General features: G+C 42.9%; 1 protein-coding gene across 1 annotated transcript in view; it reads left to right on the top strand.

The window, feature by feature from the left end:
- KLHL3 (kelch like family member 3) overlaps positions 1-20,637 on the top strand; it is a 71,416-nt gene that overhangs the window by 30,695 nt on the left and 20,084 nt on the right. Inside the window, exons 4-5 of the mRNA XM_028103611.2 lie at positions 5,604-5,720; positions 9,618-9,767. Coding sequence (XP_027959412.1) covers positions 5,604-5,720; positions 9,618-9,767 — 267 coding nt within the window. The remainder of the gene's footprint in view (positions 1-5,603; positions 5,721-9,617; positions 9,768-20,637) is intronic.

Here is a 20,637-nt window from a genome sequence, read left to right as displayed (position 1 = left end):
ACCAGGAAATCTCCCAGCCAGTGTTAATGCTGGTAAATGTTTAACAAGGGGCTCTGCAAAAAAATTCTGAAAGCCCTGATTTGTTTACTGATTCATTTGCCAATTTCCATAGTGTAAATATTTCCACCAAGGCTGATTCAAACTGCCAGTGTAATGTCACTAAACACCAAGATGGGAAGACACATGCACGATGAGCTCCAGCTCCAGCACACCACTGCTCCTGAGGGTCCCTGGTGTGGTGTGGGACAGCAAGGCGGGGGGCTGGTTCATAGAAGTCCCGTTAAGCTTCATTGAAGAAACAACACAAATCTGACAGAATCATTCTTGTGTCTAGTAGTGCTGTCTTTTTTTTTTTTTAATTTTTAAAAAGGATTTTATTTGAGAGAGCGAGAGAGCACGAGTGGGGGGAGGGGTAGCAGGAAAGGGAGAAGCAGATTCCCCGATGGGCAGGGAGCTCAATTCAGGACTCCATCCCAGGACCCTGGGATCTTGACCTGAGCTGAAGGCAGACGCTTAACCGATGAGCAACCTAGGCACCCTAGTAGTTCTGTCTTCTTGATTGAAAATCATGGCAGTTCATTCACCAAATGCTATTGGCTCAATCCCTGGGAAAGAAAAGAATATCTGGCAGGGGGGGCGGGGAATGTCCTAAGAGCACATGGGGGGTATATTTATGATTATGGGTTTAGGAATATAGTTCCCCAACTCACTGGTCTGTGCAGGTTTTCTAACTGTGCCTCTGAGATGGAATATTGCATAATGTTAGAACTTGAGTTTTTGGAGTTAGAGGTGAGTTCACATTCCAGTTCCACTACTTCTTGGGAGCGTGACCTTGGACACTAACCTCTCTGAGGCTGTTTCCTCTTCTATAAAATGTGAACACCGATACCTACTTCACAGGATTTGGGGTGGAATAAAAGAGATCTTGCGTGTAAAATGCATAGCACCGTGTCTCTTGTCATTTAAAATTAGCCTTTCTCAAATCTTGAGTAACAAATTAAGTCCATGTGCAAAAACCTAGTTTTTTTCCCTGATCTTGTCAAAACTGGCTTCTTTTCCTCCATCTTATGCTTTGCTGTGCATCACCCTCAACTGGACCTTTTCGCTTGCCAAGTCCCCACCGCCCTGCCTATTTTTCACTTAGGTCCCCCTTCATGATTTTCACAACACATTTTGAAAGCAGTTGTAAGTGCTCCAGCACTCTGCACTCTCTTCTCCTGGTGCAGCTACAGTATGGTGCGGCTGCCTCCCTCGCTGGAGGGGTGGTAGGTATAGGGGGTCAGCTTCATCTGGTGTTCTGGCCAAGGCTTGTGCTTACATCAGAAGTGTGGGGAGCCAGGAACTGTGAAATTCGATTTTCTCCATCCTTTTTCCACCTAGCAACCTTGTGGCACTCAAGAGACTGGTTTTGGAATATAAAGCAGTGAGGAAATGATGCTCTTCTTTGTTGAAAAGTAAAATCCTAAGCATGCCTTGCGGCAGCTGGTTTCACCACAGGATGCATAAAAAGTGTTTTCATCTGAGTAGACGTCACCCTGTCCTGTGATCAGAGCCACAGGGTTTCTGCTTGGATTTCATAGACCAGGAGTTGATACCCTTTTCCTCTAAAGCACCCGATAGTAAATATTTTAAGCTTTGTGGGCCATAGAGTCTCGATTCAGTTCCGCTGTTAGAATGTGAAAGCAGCCACAGACAGTATGTAAACGAGTGAGTGTGGCTGTGTTCCAGTAAAATTTTATTTATGAAAGCAGGTGGCAGGCTGAATGTGGCCTGTGGGCCGTAGTGGGCTAGCCACTGCTGTAAGCCCGTGACAGACAGCTGAGAACAGTGGGTAAGAGCATGAGTGCTGGCGTTGGGTCTGGGTGAGTCACTTCATGCGGTTTCGGAGGATCTGCTCCCTGCACTGTCCCTGGAGTCCAGGCTACCAGCATCCACAAAGCGCATGGCTCAAAGCTTGGCGCCTGGTAAACATCGGCTCCTGCTGCCAGTCCCTTAACAGGAGGTGCTCTTGGGAATGATTTTAGGCACATTAAAGCCTAGAGCTAGCTGCAAGTTTATGGAGCCTCAGTGAAAAGAACCCATGGCCTTCTCTAGCTGCTGAGAAGGTCATCGTTGTTGCTGAGCACTGGTGGCTTTCACAGCTGAGTGGGTCATTGGTGCAGCTGAGTGGAACCAGTGAGACAAGCCAAGCCAAAAATAAAGATAAGGTTAAACAGCGACTTTATTAGACTCAGCTTGCTTTTTATCTTTTATAACGAAGGCGAAGCTGGTTGACGGGGAAGGGCACGATCAGGAAATCTCAGCTCCTCAAGGACTTGGGGTTCATTCTTCAGCAGAGATTTGTCACCTGGCCGCCGGCTCTGTGCCCGGTGTTGTGCTAGGCAGCTTGCAAGAACTTCCAGTCTAGTAAAGTGGAGCAGAAGGAAGTTGGATAACCACATTGCAAGGCAGAACAGGACTGTGGTTGCCCACCAACTCATCCGGCACGGTCTGACTTCCTTTGGTCTCCGGCTTCCTTTGGTCCCTGCTCTGATTCCAGTCCCCCTTTCCCCAGCCTGGACAGCTTCCACTGCCTCCGTACATGCTTGTTCTGAACTTATCGATCCATTCATTCATTAAAAGAATATTCGAGTATGTATTATTTGCCATTAAATAAGACAAGGTCCCTGTTCTTACGGATCTGAAAGGCTAGTTGAAGCAACACAGTGATTCACAAACTAATGCTATGAAGGTGAGGGATAAAGCTCTATGAGAGTGAGTAAGCTAAAAAAATAAACTGGACAGGGAGGATTTCCATGGTATGTGAATGTTTATATTTGTGCACATAGAGGTTATGTTTTGCAGAAGTGAGGGCATACTATCCAGAGATAGTGCTCCTTTCTTTCTGTTCCATTCCATTCTTTTCTTCTTCCCTTTCTGATCAATTCTTTGCCTATTTTGAGTATGCCCAGCCTGACTTAAGTTTATATTTAGGAAATAGGACCAAAGCATCATTAACATATCAATACACACAAACTATTCTTAGGGTTAGAAAAATTAGAGATTTTTTCCACCCCTGGGAGTTAGTTTTCATTTCAACTTTACGCCACATAAATTTTGTTGTCATATTTTCCTTTTCCCTTAGAATTTCTTTTCCTCTCCCCTCTGCTTTTCATTTTGAAAAATTTCAAACCCTTATTAAAGTTTGAAAGCATGCATGCACATTCATATACTCTTAACCTAGATTCACCAGTTAACATTTTGCTTCATTTGCCTTATTTCTCTCTCCCCATATTTAAACTTTTATTTTGCCGAACCATTTGACAGTATATTGGAGACATGATAACACTTCATCCCTGGTATTTGAGTACGCACCTCCTAAGAACAAGGAAATTATCTTTATTTAGCCATAAAACCATTATCATACCAAAGAAATTTAACACTAATACAATGATATTAGCTAATACATAGTCAGCATTCAAATTTCCTAACAGTCTCAAAACAGTCCTTTATGGCTGTTTCTTTTAAATCCATGATCCAATCAAGGATCATGCATTGCCTTTAGTTCCCATGTCTCTAAATCCCCTTAATCTAGAACTATCTCTCTGCCTTTTTTTTTCTTTTATCTTTCATAATATTAATGGTTTTGAAGAATTCAGGCCAGTGTCTTGCTGAATTGCAGAATGTTCCAAATAGGGAGTTGTTTGATTTGTTTCCTTACTATAAGATTCAAGTTAAACATTTTAGGAAGAAACTACTTTAGGGAATGCCGTGTCCTTCTCATTAAGTCACGATCAGGAAGATAAGTTTGTCCTGTTATTGGTGGTGCTAACTTAGGTCACTTGTTCAAGGTAGTATCTGTCAGATTTCCCCATTTGAGGCTGCCCCCACCCCTGCCATCATGGAATTAGTAAGTCATCTGCGAGGTGATACTTTGAAAACTATCCTGTTCCCCAACAATTTTTCATGCAGTGATTTGAGCATCCACTGATGAATTTTGCTGAATCAATTATTACATTTGTGGTTGCAAAATGATGTTTTTTTTTTCTGTCATTCCTTCTTCCTTTATTGGCTGGCATTTGTCTGTGAAGAATAGCCCTACCCACCTTTTTAAAAGTATCTTTGTGGATTCATGGATTCTTTTTTGTTCATTGTGTTATGATCCATTACTGTGTTCTTCTTTCATTCTGAGGTTTTATTTAATTAATTAATGAATTAATTAATTTATTTATTGAAGTAGGCTCCATGTCCAATGTGGGCCTTGAACTCACAACCCTGAGATCAAGAGTCACATGCTCTACCAACTGAGCCAGCCAGGCGCCCCTCTGAGAATGTTTTAAACTGAGTTGTGACTTAGGCACCATGAAACGTACAGATACTACGTGTACAGACTAATTAGTTTTCACAAACGCATATGTACATGTAACTCCCACCTTGTCAAAATACAGAACATATCCATTCCCCCCAAAAGTTTCCTTTGTCACCTTCCTAGTCATTCCTCCACCCCACTTCATCAAGAAGCACTAATCTGATTTCTTCATTATTCTCTTTGATGTTTTGTCCCAGATGTTGGCAACAAAAGCCCCGTTTGTTGGCTCTGTTCACTTGACGTGTCCATCTTAATCTTTGAGCACTTTCTTGGTTTCTGGCACAAGAAGTTTTGTTTTATTCTTTTTACCAGCTGAAAATATCCCATAGTATGTATACTAGTTAAATAATTTCTCCATTAGTGAGCTTTAGGTTGCTTCCTTTTTTATTTTGTTACAAAAATGCATCAGCAAACATCCTGGAACACATATTCTTTTGTGAGCACCACCTTTGTGAGTATTTTTGTAGGCTAGATCCTAGAAGTGGTATTTCTAGGTCAAAGAGTATGTACTTTGAAATATTTGATTGATATTGCCAATTCTTCCCTCCCTTCTTAAAAAGTTGTGTTAGGTTTCTAGAAATAGTGCTGGTTTCCCTGCAGCCTTATCAACATTGAATTTTATCCATCTGTGTGTATATGATTTTGGACTTCTTCTTGAGCATGGTGAACATCCAAACCAGAGAGACTCCTTTTTGGTTTCGAGCCCGATTTTCATCTGTAGAGAAATGAAATCTTTCCTCAAGGGAGAGGTTAAACCAAGGAGAAATTTTTGACAGAGAAATTCTCTGTCATTCGCTGACCCACTCACCATTTTACAGCCGGCTTTTGGGCAGATGATATTCTTATTGTCTTGATTCTGCATTAACCGCACTTGGGAGATGAATGAGGAGAGGGATGTATGCGAGGGGCGTGGTGGCCTTGCCCCAAAGTCTTCTGGTCTTCCTGTGCAGTCTTTGGTTCAGGGTTCCTGCTCTGTCTTTCTATCTTTAAATAACCATGAGACCTGATCTTTATTTTGCAGTGAACTTGGTGATTCTGCATTTGGGGTAGTAGGTTTATTATAACCCGTGTGTGTGATATCACTCTGAAGTCAGCTAGCAGACAAAATCTTTCCGTTTTTCTTTTATTGTAAATGTTGAACCTTAGGTTAACGACATTTGTGGATGATTTGGACATTGGACTTCTTTTTTTTCAGATTGAGGAAATTGGAAGCTCTTCTCTCTGCTACAGTTACCTGTGTTGATTTTCTTGATAGGTATTTGAAGCTGTGATTTCGTGGATCAATTATGAGAAAGAAACCCGTTTAGAGCACATGGCAAAACTGATGGAACATGTCCGTCTCCCTCTCTTACCGAGGGATTACCTGGTCCAGGTGAGTGCTGTGTGAAGAACCAAGGGCTTTCCTGCTCCCCCAGGCCTCTTGGAATAGCTGCGGGCAGCCCTGGTTGTGTGGGGTGGTTGAGGAGTGTTATGGGTCTTTTGTACAGGTTGAGAGCACCAACCCACTGGCCTAAGTGTGAATGAAGCATGGTAGTGTAAGGATCTTTTTATTAATTTTTATTATTGAAGTATAGTTGACATACAATGTGTAGTTCACATACAACACTCTATGAGGTTTAAGATTGTAGGTTTGAGAATAAGGTACTTAGGGTTTAGTTCCTGCTCTGCTACTTGTTAGCTTTGAGTTTTTATTTAACCTCTTCAAGCCTTAGTTTCTTCTTTGATAGAAGGGATATTATGTGAAAGCCCCACAGGATTGTTGTGAGGACCAAAAGAGTTGTAAATATGCAAGTCAGGTGTTTAGCATGGAGCTGGACATAGGAAATGTTCACTGGAAGTTAGCTGCTTTTACTGTAGGGAACCTAAGCAAGAAGGGTCATTTCCATGTTGCTATGTTCTCTTTACCTTCATGTTAGGCAACTTGGAGCCCAATTCAGGACTGCACAAACCAGTTCCTCATAGGTGCCTGGGATACATATTGCTTCTACTTCCTCTGAGGAAGGAAAGAAAAATTAAGAATTATGGGGTGCCCCTGTGGTGCCACATATTCAATTCTTATAATAACCCTGTGAGGCAAAGATAAATAACCTTCTTTTTACAAGTCTGGGCCTTGAGGTTTATGGAGGCTGAGAATTATTTGGCAGTAGAAGGCAGGGTCAGGATTCAAATCCAAGTCTGTTGACCCGGAAGCACCTACCTTTCACTAAGCAGGCTGTCACCTTTAATACTCTCTGTTCTGTTGATCCATTGGCTTTAGATACTCTTGTAAATGGGCGGAGGGTAAAACTTAAATATATGAACAAAACAAAACACCAAGGCAGTAGGCCAACCCTCATCTATTTCTAAGAAGTTTCTGGAAGGAATGGAAGGTGTGAAGCCAGGATAAGAGAGATCTGGTTTAGCAACCCAGTGGCCTAGCTCTGTCACTTCCCAGCCATCTAACACTGGGCAAGTGCTCAATCTTTCTCAACCTCAGTCTTCTCATCTGGTAAAAATAGCACCTGTTCTTATAGGATTGTTTGGGGATAGAATGAGATAATGCACATAAAGCCTACAACACTGTGAGTGAATGCTAGCTGATATTACTACCATCTTGATGACCATGGATGCTATTGGGAGTAGTGGGAGAATATTGTGTCCTCAAAAACACTTGTAAAATCATCAGCTTGTGACTCTGTTGACCAGAGGTCTAATGGATCAATGAGATGTTCTCTGAATCTCTGAACCTCAGTCATTCTCAGGTGCTGAGGCATGCACTTGCCCGCACTTGTATGCGCCCTGTGTTTTACACTTTGGATGGTACCACTGCCCCCTGGTGGCAGTGTATCCTTCCTGTAGGGAAGGTTCCCTAAGCAGAGGGACTGAACTGGCCTGAGCTCCCAGGGTCGGAATCAAACCTCCTTCTGTCCTATGGGAAACTGACCAAAGGTAGAGGTAGACGCCTGGCCTCCAGCCCAGCATCACTTGCATAGGAAGGTAATCTGTGGACCTGGGTTCCAGGGAAAACTAAAGAGACCTTAGAGACCCTTGGTCATGACCTCGATCTGGTGTCTACAACTGAAACTTAAAGATAGTAGAAAATAGTTCTTAGGTTAGTATGGCAAAGTAGGGCTTAGATCTGGAGAAGAAGGGGGTCAGAGGCAATGGGCATGAGCACTGTTGTGTGGGACCCCCCCCCACCTTTTCAAAGGACTCTTTGCAGAACACCCCTGGAGTGTTTCATTAACACTCATTTGACCTTGAAACTTAAAACTAGTATAACCTGCTGCGGGTGGTTGATCTTGGTGGGTGAGGACACAGGGAAAGCCCGGGGCAGACCTGCACCAACACTGATTTCTGGGGAAGGTGTTTTTGTTTGTTTGTTTTTTAACCAGTAACATTTATTAGGCTTTATTAAATATTGTGAAATGTAGATGTAATGTGCTATATCTTAAATTTTTTAAACATTGTGTTTATATATATATAATATAAAGTTCATCATTTTGACCATTTTTAAGTGTACAATTCAGTGTACTAATTGTATTCGTCATGCTGTACAACCATCACTATATCCATTCTTAAAACTTTCTTGTCACCCCAAATTGAAACTCTGTATGGTGAGGCATTAACTCTCTGGAGGAACTTTTCGTTCAAGCTGAATGCATTCTTTGGGAGAAGTAGCTGTTTAGGCATCATTTCACCTTCCGTCCAAACTTTTGAAGCTATCTTCTCTTGGGGTGCCTGGGTGGCTCAGTCAGTTGAGCATCTTGACTCTTGGTTTCTGCTCAGGTTGTGATCTCAGGGTTGTGAGATTGAGCCCTATGTCAGGCTCTGCGCGCAGCTGGGGAGTCTGCTTGTCCCTCTTCCTCCCCCTCTGCTCTTCCCCTTGTTTGTGCTCGCTCTCCCTGTCTCTCAAATAAATAAATAAAATCTTTAAAAAAGAGAGATATTCTCTCACCCCTTTTAATTTTTTTAACTGATCCTAAAAGCTTATAATTTGTACCAACCTGGATCAGTCCTTCAGTGAGGGTGGGGTGAGTGGGGAAACCATCCCCGAAAATGGGAGTGTTCGTGGGGATCACCTCTGGGGAAGGAGGTGCCCAGTGGTGACAGGGGCTCTATCGTGCTAGCCCTTCCTTTCCTGCCAGCTCTAATGCTTCCGGGCAGGTGATGGCCTGGCCACATTTCTGTTCCTAGTTGAGGCTAGTAGGCCTAGTTGAGGCACCTAGTTCCTAGGTGAGGCTCAGTGATGCCTTGTGCATGACCCGCTTGAGGGCTGACGTAATTGAGGTGGGGAGGCCCTTCTCCTTCTCTGACTGGACTTGAGTGCCTCAGAGTCACAACCCTTGTCTTGTTCATCTTTTTCTTCCCAGAGTGTAGCACCGGGCTGCCCAACAATGAGACATTCGATCTTTGTTAGTGTTGAATGAACTTGATCTCTCCTGCTAGCTCCTAAACACTCCAGCAAAGAAAATGTGAGGTGGCCTCTGAAGACCACACTTCCCCTTGTAGATACACCACACGGCAATCTGACCTACGCCACAGGACAGAGATTTGAGAGTCAGAGCACCAGCATGGTTTCACCCTTGGTCTTGATCATAAGATATTTTGGCTTATACATGCTGAGCATCTGCTTAGGTCCACATAGCTCTGCAGTATGTGAGGAAGCCATAGTTCCAGCTTAGATAGGGTCCAAGATGAAGTCAGTAGGTGGGACTTTGTGCAGGACATTCTTTCTGTTCTGGTATTACCACTCTGTTATCGAGCACCTCGTTGACCAGTTTTGCCCCTGAGGCTTTCACTGTAAGACAATGGATATGAATTCTTTTTGACTCTCATCTTGACTCCATGCCTCCAAAGGTTGGCTGATGGATCCTGCTCTCTTCCTCTTTCCCTCCCTCTCCTCTCAATTGTCTAACCATTTGCCCAAAACATTATAAGGCACTCAAACCAGGAGGAATGTGGATGAAGCCTTCAAGACAGCTAATTGTCCTTGTTTTGTGTAATTCCATTTAAGCCTACAAACTAACATACCAGTCAGAGACAGCCAGTGAGGTTATATTCCTGTCTGTTTGATGCCAGAACTTAACCACTTACTCTACCGTGCTCTTGAAATGCAGGAGGTAGGCACTCAGTTGAAAGTCTGTGATCTTCCTTTTGGGGTCTGAGATGATATGGTGCGGGTTTAAAAGAGTGTGGGAATACAGAAATGACTCAGCCTTGGAGGGGGGCAGATTGGGAAATGCGGCTGAGCTCTGCTCCTGGATCACCTGTGGGTTGTTACCTCCAGACGGTTGAAGAAGAAGCTTTGATAAAGAATAACAACACCTGTAAGGACTTCCTCATCGAGGCCATGAAATACCATCTGCTCCCTCTGGATCAGAGGCTCTTGATTAAGAACCCAAGGACCAAGCCCAGGACTCCAGTCAGCCTGCCCAAGGTAAGCCCCAGCCCAGTCAGTGCCAATGGGCGGGACTGTGTTCTGGGCAAATGGCCTTCTGCTCCTGCCTCCAAGTCTAGCCTCACCCATGGCTGCCCTGCTTCTTGGTTGCATTTACGACCTAAGAGATGGAGTCTGCTGGTTCCTTTTAAATTCTGCTGGTACCTCTCTCTTCCAGGGTCTTCCTTTCCTAAGAATTTCCAGGTAACCTCCAGAGTCACCAGGGAGTTTTGAAAATAACTCAGAGCTCTTTCCGCTCTCCTTCTTTGTCCTGGGTTCTATTTCTTTTGGAAGCAGAGGAATGGCTGGGTGGCTCTTGACTTAGTGATGGTCCTACGAGTCCTCTTTCTAGGCCATTATTTGAATCAGAATAGTTCTAGTCTGGTTCTTTCTCTCACTGCAGAACCCTACAGAACAATTAGGGCCACCAGATGCGTACTGGCTACCTTGGTTCCTTGCAAGGTCCTTCCTCTCTCTGGGTCTCCTGTCCTTCATCTGCAGAATGAAAGGTCCTGCACTAGCTGGTCTCTAAAGCCCTTCCCACTTTGGCATTCCAGTAGGCTGTCTAGGAGCCGAACATACTGACATCTCAGGAAAGGTCCTAGCCACCCGAGGAGGAAAGGTGAGCAGATTGGAGGGAGTTGTGTTGACTTATTGCACAGCAGGCAGCACCAGGGAAGTATTTAGGCCTTTGCTTTGTCCTCCTCTTCCTCCTCTTGGTGGCTGGCTGCCATACTCCTTGCCTGCTGCTTCCAGGAAGGTTTTCAAAGTGCTAGAGGAGCATGTTGTCCAAGACCAGATGTTTGGATTCTCTGCGGTCTGTGGTTCCTGTCTCCACTCTGCTCTGTGACTCTGGGTCACGGAGAATTTAGTGAGTGCCATGTGAACGAAGGTTGTCCATATCCCACATAAGAATACAGGCCGCTGACATTTCCTGAGCGCTGCTTCTGTGTCAGGCAGTAAGCTGAGGGTCTCACACGTATATCCTCGAAACAGCCCTGTACGGGGCAGGGATCCTAGCTCTACACAGAGGAAACGAGGTCAGAGAGATGAAGTGACTTGCCCAAGGTCAACACAGCCAATGTAGGAGAACCAGGGTTTGAGCTGGGTCTTTCTCCCCCTCCAAACCTGTTCTGTGAACCCATACCATCCTGTACCTGGTTTCATCTTTGTAAACCTGAGCCTACATACCTACCTGTCTGCTTCCTGTTGCCTCCTACAGGTCAGAAGGGGCAGCCACAGGGCAAGGGCCTGGGTCCGGCTGGCCATTTGCCTTGTTGCATGTTGACACTTAGGTTTTATTTTATTGAAGTATTGCATTGAAACTACTCCATATTTTTCAAAATGAAAATGACTTCAATTACAGAAATATATGCTCATTGTAGACTATTAAAAAGATACTGCATTTTTGACATATAGTAAAAATCACCGGAAACTCCTCTACCCAGGGGCAATCACTGCTGTTCCCTTGGTGAATTTTCTTCCAGACATAGCTCTGTGCGCCTATTCATAAACAGATAAAAATGTACCCTTTTAGATAAATGGAATCTTGCTCCACAAATTGAAATCATTTTTTATCTCCTACTCAACAGACTGCTTTCATCGTTATCAGTATGGGTGAAATCAGCATTGAAATTATAATAGGTACATGATATTTAATTCTATTTATGTACCATTATTTATTTAACTGCCCTCTGTGGATGGGCCTTCTAATAATCTCCTTTTTTTATATTATAAACATTTCTGTGTCAAATATCCTTTAAAAGATGGCATCTTGTTTTAGTTTGCACTTCTTTCGTTGTGAGTGACACTGATCTTGGTTTCCTATGATTATGGCCTCTGTATTTCTTGTTGGGGAAATTTTCTGTGATGTCCTTTGCCCATTTTTCTATTGGACTATACGTTTTTTATTAACGGTTTTTAAGGGCTCTTTTTATTTTAAAGAGGTTAGGCCTTTGTATGTATTTCCAATATTTTTTCTTCGTTTGCATTCTTCCTCTAAACTTACAGCATTTTTTTTTTTGAATCCCTAAAAACAATTTTGAGTAGTCAAATTGATGTTTTTCTTTAGAGCTTAGGTTTTACATCCTGCTTAGAAATGTTTTCCCTGCTCTGAGATAAAAAAAAAAAAGACCCCTGTGTTTTCTACAAGTACTTTAATGATTTCTGGTTTTACATTCAAATCTTTGATGCACTTAGAATTTATTTTAGTGTAAGGAGTGAGGGTAAGAATCCAGCTTTATTTGTATGACAAATGATGAGCCAGTTGCCCCCAAAGTCATTTTATTGAATAATCTCCCTCCCCCACCATTAATCTGAATACCACCTTTATTAGGACCTAAATTGCCACAAGCTTGAATACTGAGGTCTTGAGCATACGCATTCTGAGGTGCAGGGCTGTTCTATGTGGAGGAGGCTTCTTCCATGCCAGGTTCTCAGCCAGCACTGTTGCATGTCTTGGTGACTTTTTTCTTTGGAAAAGGAGGTTCTTTTCTTTTATCAGGTTACTGACATCTTTTCCTGGGGAGTGTGTTCTAGTGCTAAGGAAAGGGTGCACAGCTGGCCCAGTTTCTCTGTGTGGAGACCATACCCGGTGACCTTTCCCTTTCTAGATTCCACATCTAGCTTTTACCACACATACCTGCAAGAAGACAGTTTTAAAAATCAAAGCCAGATTTGTGCCTGAGTCCCCACTCAACATGCTGAGACTACTCCCCCCTTTCCAGATAATGAATCTATGGTTGAGAAACATCCACCCCTCTGTCAGGAGGCCAGACTTGTCCTGCTGTCATCTCTACTCCTTAGGAACCACTCTTTTCAGAATGAAAATCTTTAGATTCTTGGGCACATAGACTTCTGCTGGCAACCAGAACCAAGACTTCTTGCGAATGAATCTGTTGGAGGGATTTTAAAAAAAGACATCGCTGCTCTTTGCCTCACTGTCCCCCCAACTTTAATCCTTGAATGGTTTGGGGTTATGTTGTCCAACCTGCTTCTCAAACTCTACTCTGTCACCATTGTTGAGGCACTTAAATTAGTGAGGGTATCCCCACTATGGGTTTGAGGAGTGGGGTATGCTAAGGGAAACGATCACTTTGAGGATTATCAGGTGGTACATTATCTCATTAGATCATCACACTATTAGGGTGTTACTGTTCATATCCCTGCTTTACTAAGTTTACTCAGAGAGGTTAAGTAACTTGCCCAGTTACACAGCTAGTAAGTGCAGAGCTGGAGTTTAAGCCAAGGTCCGTTCCACTCCAGAGTCTGTGCTTTTTCTCTTATACCAGATTGCCTCCCAGGGACAGGTTTTCAGGTTTTGGTGGCAGATGAAAAAGATCCTTTTCTTTTCTTTATTATTTTTTTTAAATATCAAAATCTAGTTTAATTGAACCCTGTAACATCCCGTTCATCTCATGAAGAGATGCATTTCCAATACATTTACTACTTTTTATTTTTGAATTAAGACTTTATATTTTTAGAGCAGTTTTAGGATCACACCAAGATTGAGGGTAAGGTTGAGAGATTTCCCATATACCTTCTGCCCCCACACATGCATAGTTTTCCCCATTATCAGCATCCCAGATAATTTTCTTTTAAATTTAGTTTTATTGAGGTATAATTTATACACAATAAAATTCACTCTTTTTAGGGATACAATTTGATGAATTTTGAGAAACGTATACAGTTATTTAACTACTGTCCTAGTCAAAATATGGAATATTTTAAGCACTCCAAAAAGTTCCCTTGTGCTGCTCTATAGTCAAGCCCCTTATACCCCTAGGCCTTGGCAACTACTGATCTGATTTCTGTCCTTACAGCTTTGTCTTTTCTAGAATGTTATATAAATGAAATCATGCCATATGTAGCCTTTTGAGCTTGCCTTTCTTTTAGCATAATGCTTTTGAGATTCATCCATGTTGTTGCATGTATAAAGAGTTCATTCCTTTTTATTGCTGAGTAATATTCCATTGTATGGACGTACCATCATTTGTTTATCGTTCACCTGTTGATGGACATTTGGGCGTCCATTTTTGGCTATTAAAATAAAGCTGTTTGAACATTCACTTACAGATCCCTGTGTGGACTTATATTTTAATTTCTCTTGGGTAAATACCTAGGAATAGAATTGCTGGGTTGTATGGTAAGTATATGTTTAATTTTATAAGAAATTGCTAAACTGTTTTTCAAGACAGCTGTACCATTATGTATTCCCATCAGCAATGCATGAGAGTTCCAGTTACTCCACAGCCTTAACACTACTTTTATTATCTATTTTTAAAGATTTTTGCCACTGCAGTAGGCATGCGGTGGATCTCACTATGGTTTTAATTTACATTTCTCTAATGACTAATTATGTTGAGCATCTTTTCATGTGCTTATTTGCTGTCTCTATATCTTTTCTGGTGAAGCCTGTTCAAATTTTTTTCCCTTTAAAAAAATTGTGTTGTTTTATTCTTACTGACTTCTCAGAGTCCTTTGTATGTTGTGGATCGAAGTCTGTTATCAAAATTGTATTTTGCAAATATTTTTTCCCAACCTGTATCTTGTCTTTTCATTTTCTTAAAAGTATCTTTGGGAGAGCAGAAGTTTAAAATTTTGTCAATTTTTTTCCTGTTATGATTTATGTATTTTGTATTTTATAAAAAATTCTTTGCATAATCTAAGATCACAAAGATTTTCTCCTATGCTTTTTTCCTAGAAACTTTAAAGTTGTAGGTTTTGCATTTGGGTCTGTGATCCATTTTGAGATTTCTTTTTAATATGGCGTGTGAGGTAAGGGTCAAGGTTCATTTATTTTGTATTTGAATGTCCAGTTTTTTCCACAGCATTTATTAGAAACATTCTTCTTTCTCCATTGCGTGGGTTTGGTACCTTTGTTGTAAATAATTGACGACACATGTGTTGGTCTGTATCTGGAGACTATTGTGTTCGTTTTATCTATTTGCTTATCTCTACACCAATACCATGTGGCTTTGATTACTAGCTTTATAGTGTCTCGAAATCAGGTAGTATGAGTCCTTCAGTTTTTTCCTTGGAGCTGTTTTGCCTATTCTAGGTACTTTGAATGTTCATTTATCTTTCAGAATCAGCTTGCCTATTTCTACAAAAAAGCCTTTGATAGGGATTGTGTTAAATTTTTAGGATCAGTTAGGGGGAATTCACATATTAACAATACAGTAGTCCCCTCTTATCGTGGGAGGTTATATTCCAAGACCCCCCATGGATGGCTGAAACCGTGGATAGTATGGAACCCCATATATACTGTTTTCTTCCTGTACCTAAATACGTCAGATAAACTTTAATTTATAAATCGGGCACAGTAAAAGACTAATAGCAATAATTAGTGATAAAATAGAATAATTATAACAACATACTGTAATAAAGTTATGTATATATGTGGTTTCTTTCTCTCAAAACATCTTATTGTACTGACTCACCCTTTTCCTTGTGATGATGAGAGATGATAAAATGTCTGTGAGGTGAGATGAAGTGAGGTGAATGTGTAGGCTACTATTGACCTTCTGACCATACGTCTGAAGGAGGATCATCTGCTTCTGGATCAAGATTGTTCATGGGTAACTGAAACTGTACAAAGCAAAACTGTGGATAAATGGAGGGGGGGTCTGTTATACTAATCTGATCTACGATCACAGTGTATATCTCCATTTATTTTTGTCTTTAATTTCTCTTAGCAACATTTTACAGTTTTCAGCATATGGATCTTGTAGTTCTTTTGTTAGATTTATTCCTAGGTATTTCATAGTTTTTGATGCTCTTGTAAATGTTTTATGTTAAAGTCTAGTTTCTAATAGTTTATTGCTACTATGTAGAAATACAATTGATGAGAAAGACATTTAATGGAGGGGAGGTCAGGTTGGTGATGGCTTCATTGGTTTCTGAAAAGCAGGGCCAGTAGTTCCAGAATGTGACCATATGCCCTGGGCTAACACTTCAGGGAGGTATTCAGGGTTCTCTTCTAGTATATGTGCTGCCGAAGCGAGCACTTCAGGGTTCTCTTCTAGAGTGTTACCTCCTTCACTAAACTATAGGTTCCATGATGGCAGGCATTACTTATCTCTGTCCTTGGCACATAGCCTGGAGTCTGGCACAGAGTGAGCAATAGTAAAAGTTTACATGAATGAAAGATATACATATATATATGTGTGTGTGTGTGTGTGTGTGTGTGTGTGTTTGTGTGTGTAATATACATATATGCATATTAAGATTTTATTTTGAAGTAATATCCACATCCACTGTGGGGCTCAAATTTACAACCCTGAGATTAAGAGCTGCACACTCTACTGAGCCAGCCAGGTGCCCTGAAAGAGATATATTTTTATTTATTTTTTATTTTTATTTTAAGATTTTATTTATTTGAGAGAGAGAGAGAGAATGCTCTGGTGAGGGGCAGAGGGAGAGGGAAAGAATCTCAAGCAGACGCCGTGCTGAGTGCAGATCCAACATGGGGCTCGATCCCATGACCTTGAGATCATGACCCGAGCCAAAACCCAAGAGTCAGATGCTTAACCAACTGAGCCACCCAGATGCCCCAGGAGATATATACTTATTTTATTATTTATTTATTATTATTTTTACTTTATTATTTTTTTTTTTTGGAGAGAGAGAGAGAGCACGAGATGGGGGAGGGTCAGAGGGAGAAGCAGACTCCTCACTGAGCAGGGAGCCCAACACGGGGCCTCGATTCCGGGATCTGGGATCATGACCTGAGCTGAAGGAAGACGCTTAACCCACTGAGCCACCCAGGTACCCCAAGAGATATATTTTTAAAGAAGAAATAACCTCATAGAGATTTAGTACTGATCATTTCTGTCACCCCTGGTTGTTTTCTAATCCTGTCAACATTCATACATGTGTTTTGCATGGATGTAGTGAGGATTTATGCCTTACTTCCTATTCTCCTTTGATCACTAATGTAGATTGACCCTAGGACATGTGGCTCAGCCCACAGGTCCAATATCAAATGAATCTGGTTGTTGTTCCTGGGGAGTTAGGTAGATGGTGAAGCATTTAGATTAAAAAAATACCACCAGCAGTAAAGTAATAAACCACTGATCCATGCATTAGCTCATTAATTTATTAATTCACTCATTCAGCACACTTCCACTGAGAAGTCACTGCTTGCCTGGCACTGGGCTTGGTGCTAGAGCCACAAAGCCTCATGTGAACTGGTCCCTTCCCCACAGTACTCCAGACTCAGGGGAAGGAAGACAGATGTCAAAGGACAATTACAGTGGACCATGTAAGTGCCACAATGGAGGTTCAGGCAGGACACTCTGGGAGCATGGAGAGGGGTGAGGGTTTGGAGAAAGCTTTCTGCAGGAGCTGACACCTGAGCTATCTCCAAGGTCAAAAGGATGTTGTCTATGAGAGTGAACATCCAGAAACTGGTTTACAAGACTGCAAGAGAGGTAGGCTAGCTTATCACCTCGGATGGCCACTTAGAGTAAGTTGTACTTGGTGCTTTTTTCCTTCCCTGGGTTACTGTCCTTATCACCCAAGAATAGTTTTAGGATTGTTTAAATATGGTTTCCTTGTGTTTTAGACAAAGCACTTTATATACATTATTTTATCCTCCTAACAACTCTGGAAGTTCTAATGTTGGAAGAAACTCCATGTTGGAGATTCAGTGGGATGGAATGACTTGCCCATGGCTCCACAGCTAAGTGGCAGTGTGAAGACTCGATCCAGGTCTGGCCGACTCAAAGCCTGTACTTTTTGACCACTACACAATACAACTCCACAATGATGAGAACAGCAGATAATGATGATAACGCCCCCAAATGTGAGCCCTCAGAATGTGCCAATCCCTGGGCTAAGTGATGTACATTTATTATCTCATAGGATTTATATAATTTGTCCCCATTCTACACATGTGGAAATTGGATCTTGGGTTATGTCACCTACTCATTATGTATTAGTTATGTATTTCTGCTTTACAAATTACCCTAACCTTGGTGGCTTAGCACAGTACATGTTTATTATCTCAGTTTCCGTGGGCAGGAGTGCTGGAGTGGCTCCGCTGGGTCATCCTGGCTCAGGGCCTCTTGTAAAGTTGTAGCTGAGCTCTTGGTTAGGACTGTAGTCATCTCAAGGCTTGTTTGGGGTTATGGGGTGGGGGGATCTGATTCTATGCTCACTGTTGGGGTTGCTTGTAGGCTGAAGTTCCTTACCCTCTGGGCCTCTCCATAGGCCGCCTGAGTGTCCTCACGACATGGAAGCTGGTTTCCCTCAGGGTGAGAGATTCTCTGGGAGGGCAGTGAGAGAGCATGCCCAAAACAGAAGCTGTAGTATTTTTATGACCCGTTCTCCAAGTGATGGGACATTGTATCTGCTGCATTTTGTCTGCTGGGTGCAAGTCTGTAAGTCCAGCCCACACTCGAGGGAAGGGGAAGTAAGTTCCATGTCTTGAGTGGAGGAGTGTCAGATAATTCGTTATATGTCTTTAAAGCACAGCTAGTAAATAGCTGAGCTGAGATTCAAACCCAGGAAGACTGACTCCAGACCCCGTAGTTTGAGCTGTTCTATTATATTGCCTCCATATTTCACAAAAGCATTTTTGCTGGGTACTCTGTGGAAAGAAACTCGATTCCTGCCCTCTGGGGACCTTTAAGAAGTCCTCTGAGAAAGTAAGGTAGAAATACACAAGTGGATGGGGGGGCCTGGGTGGCTTTGTTGCTTTAAGCGTCAGACTTTTGATCTCAGCTCAGGTCTTGATCTCAGGGTCATGAGTTCAAGCTCCATGCTGGGTGTGGAGCCTACTTTAAAAAAAAAAAAAAAAAGAAATACATAAGTAGCCAAATAAGTAGAGGAAGAGAAGTAAGGAGATAATTAGAGCAGTTGAAGGAACAGCTACAGGAATTGCAAGGACTGGCTAGGTTGGGCTTTCATGAATTCAGTCCAGATAGGCTTTCTGACCAAGCCCACTTTGCGAAACACAGCAGTGGAGAGAGAGTTGCCTTGTCTTCAGCAATTCTCAGCGGCGAGCTCTGTTTGCCAGCCAAGCCCCCTCCTCAAAAGAAATGGGACTCTGCCTGGAGATAGCTATAGAGACTAATGAGAGTGTTTTTTCCTGAGCCACATACGCGTAGATCATACTGACACGCTCAAGACGGAACAGCTAATAGCATCATCTGGGCTCCCACACATTCACCACCCAGCACTTCCCTGAGCCTGGGTTGCCATGGACAACCAGAGGCTATCTCCCAGTCTCTCAAAACACTCCTACGTAACCCTGTTCCACAGATGGCAGCATAGAAATGAGGTCCCAGCAAGATGCAAATGAACCTTTGGAGATGTACTGAGCCTGGCACTTTTCACTGTCATTTCAGTTCAAGTGACATCTCTATTCAACTCTTTAAAAATGACACTGAAAAGCCATTTGGGCCAGAAGTAGGCGGCTTCCTCCTGAGTTGGGCTGTCCTGCTTTCAATAGACGGTGTTGAAAACAAGGGTCTTGACAGGGTGGGTAGCGTGACTTCTCAGCTGGGCCAGGCCCCTGGGTGGGCACTGCTCCTCTTCCATCATGATCCTTCAGATGGAACCAGGCCACACCTAGAAAACACCCCGGGGTCCCGAAAAAGCCCCATCATCACCCTGGAATTAGTGGGGCTCAGTCTCCTATTCACAGATCATAGGTGTCCTTTTCTACCATTTATGGGGAATCTGTTCTTTAACAACTGCTTTAAACAATACTAATGATGCTCGTGTCAATTGAATAATAGAAGCTAACATTTAGTGTGTGTGATGTACTGAGCTGTGTGCTACGTGCTTTGTGTCCTTTAAGGCTCCTGACACCCATGAGAGAAACATTCTATTTTCCTGATAATACGGGTAATGAAAGTGAGTTTGGCAAGGTTTTCTCTTGCCCATGGTCACACAGCTATTTAGTGACTGCGCTGATACCTGAGCCCAGATGTGTCTGACTCCAAAATCCATATTTCCACTCCTTCTCCCTCCCCTGGGTCTTGCTCCCACATTGCTGGTTCTCCACCTGCCACACTGTCTCTGCACTTTGGCTGTCGGTTCTTGCCTCGAGCACCTGTTGCTCAGGAACCTGCTGGGACAAGTCTTCTGCCTCGACCTCGACATGCTCCTTCGGATGAATTGGTGTTAGCCCTGCGGCCCCACGCACCAGGGTAAGAGAGACTCTCGCTTCCTGCCCTGGCCCGAGGGACCGACTGGCTGGGCCTGCCTTCTGCCCAGCTCACCTGTCATGGAAGAGAGTTTGGACACACCCTCCACTCTTGCCTGATGAAAAAAGTTTACAGAGCCCAGGTCATTCCTCTTACCATAGTGGAGAGTCTAATGACTTAGAGGTTAGGGTCATGACTGACAGGTGAGCCAGAAAGCTCTGCTCTGGTCCCCTACTGCACCTGTCCCTGGCTAGTCTCGGGTACCGGGTACCTCATGGCTCTCACACAGACTGGTCGTCATACTCATACATGCCTTCGCTTCCCCCGGCATGGTGCTGTAGTCTAAATCCTCCATGGAAGGAGACGGCCTTATGTATTTATTTAAAAACCATCTTGTTAGGTTGGGAGTGAAATTTCCTTCCTAAGGAATCAGGTAGTCTTTCCATGGTCTCACTAAGCTCCCTACAATAAATGGCCATTGGACTTTCCAAAATGAGTGTTTCCCTTGGGAGTTGTCCAATGGCCTTGCCGCCCACAGTTGAGTCTGGCTCACCTGTATTCTGTCAACCAGAATTCTCCATCCACCAGAACTTCTGGAGCCTTCAACACCGTGGCTCTTGAGACTCGGGGTTTGGACCCTGCGGTGTGCTGCCAGACTCCCAAGTACACTGCACTTCTTGAACATGAGTAAATTGTGTTTGGTCTAGCATAAT

Source organism: Eumetopias jubatus, unplaced genomic scaffold (assembly GCF_037043125.1).
Source record: "Eumetopias jubatus isolate StellerSeaLion01/CBP00866 unplaced genomic scaffold, mEumJub1_p1.0 scaffold_5, whole genome shotgun sequence".
Lineage (NCBI taxonomy): Eukaryota > Metazoa > Chordata > Mammalia > Carnivora > Otariidae > Eumetopias > Eumetopias jubatus.
Note: the sequence above shows the minus strand (reverse complement) of the source record. Positions and strands in the feature narration are given on the sequence as shown.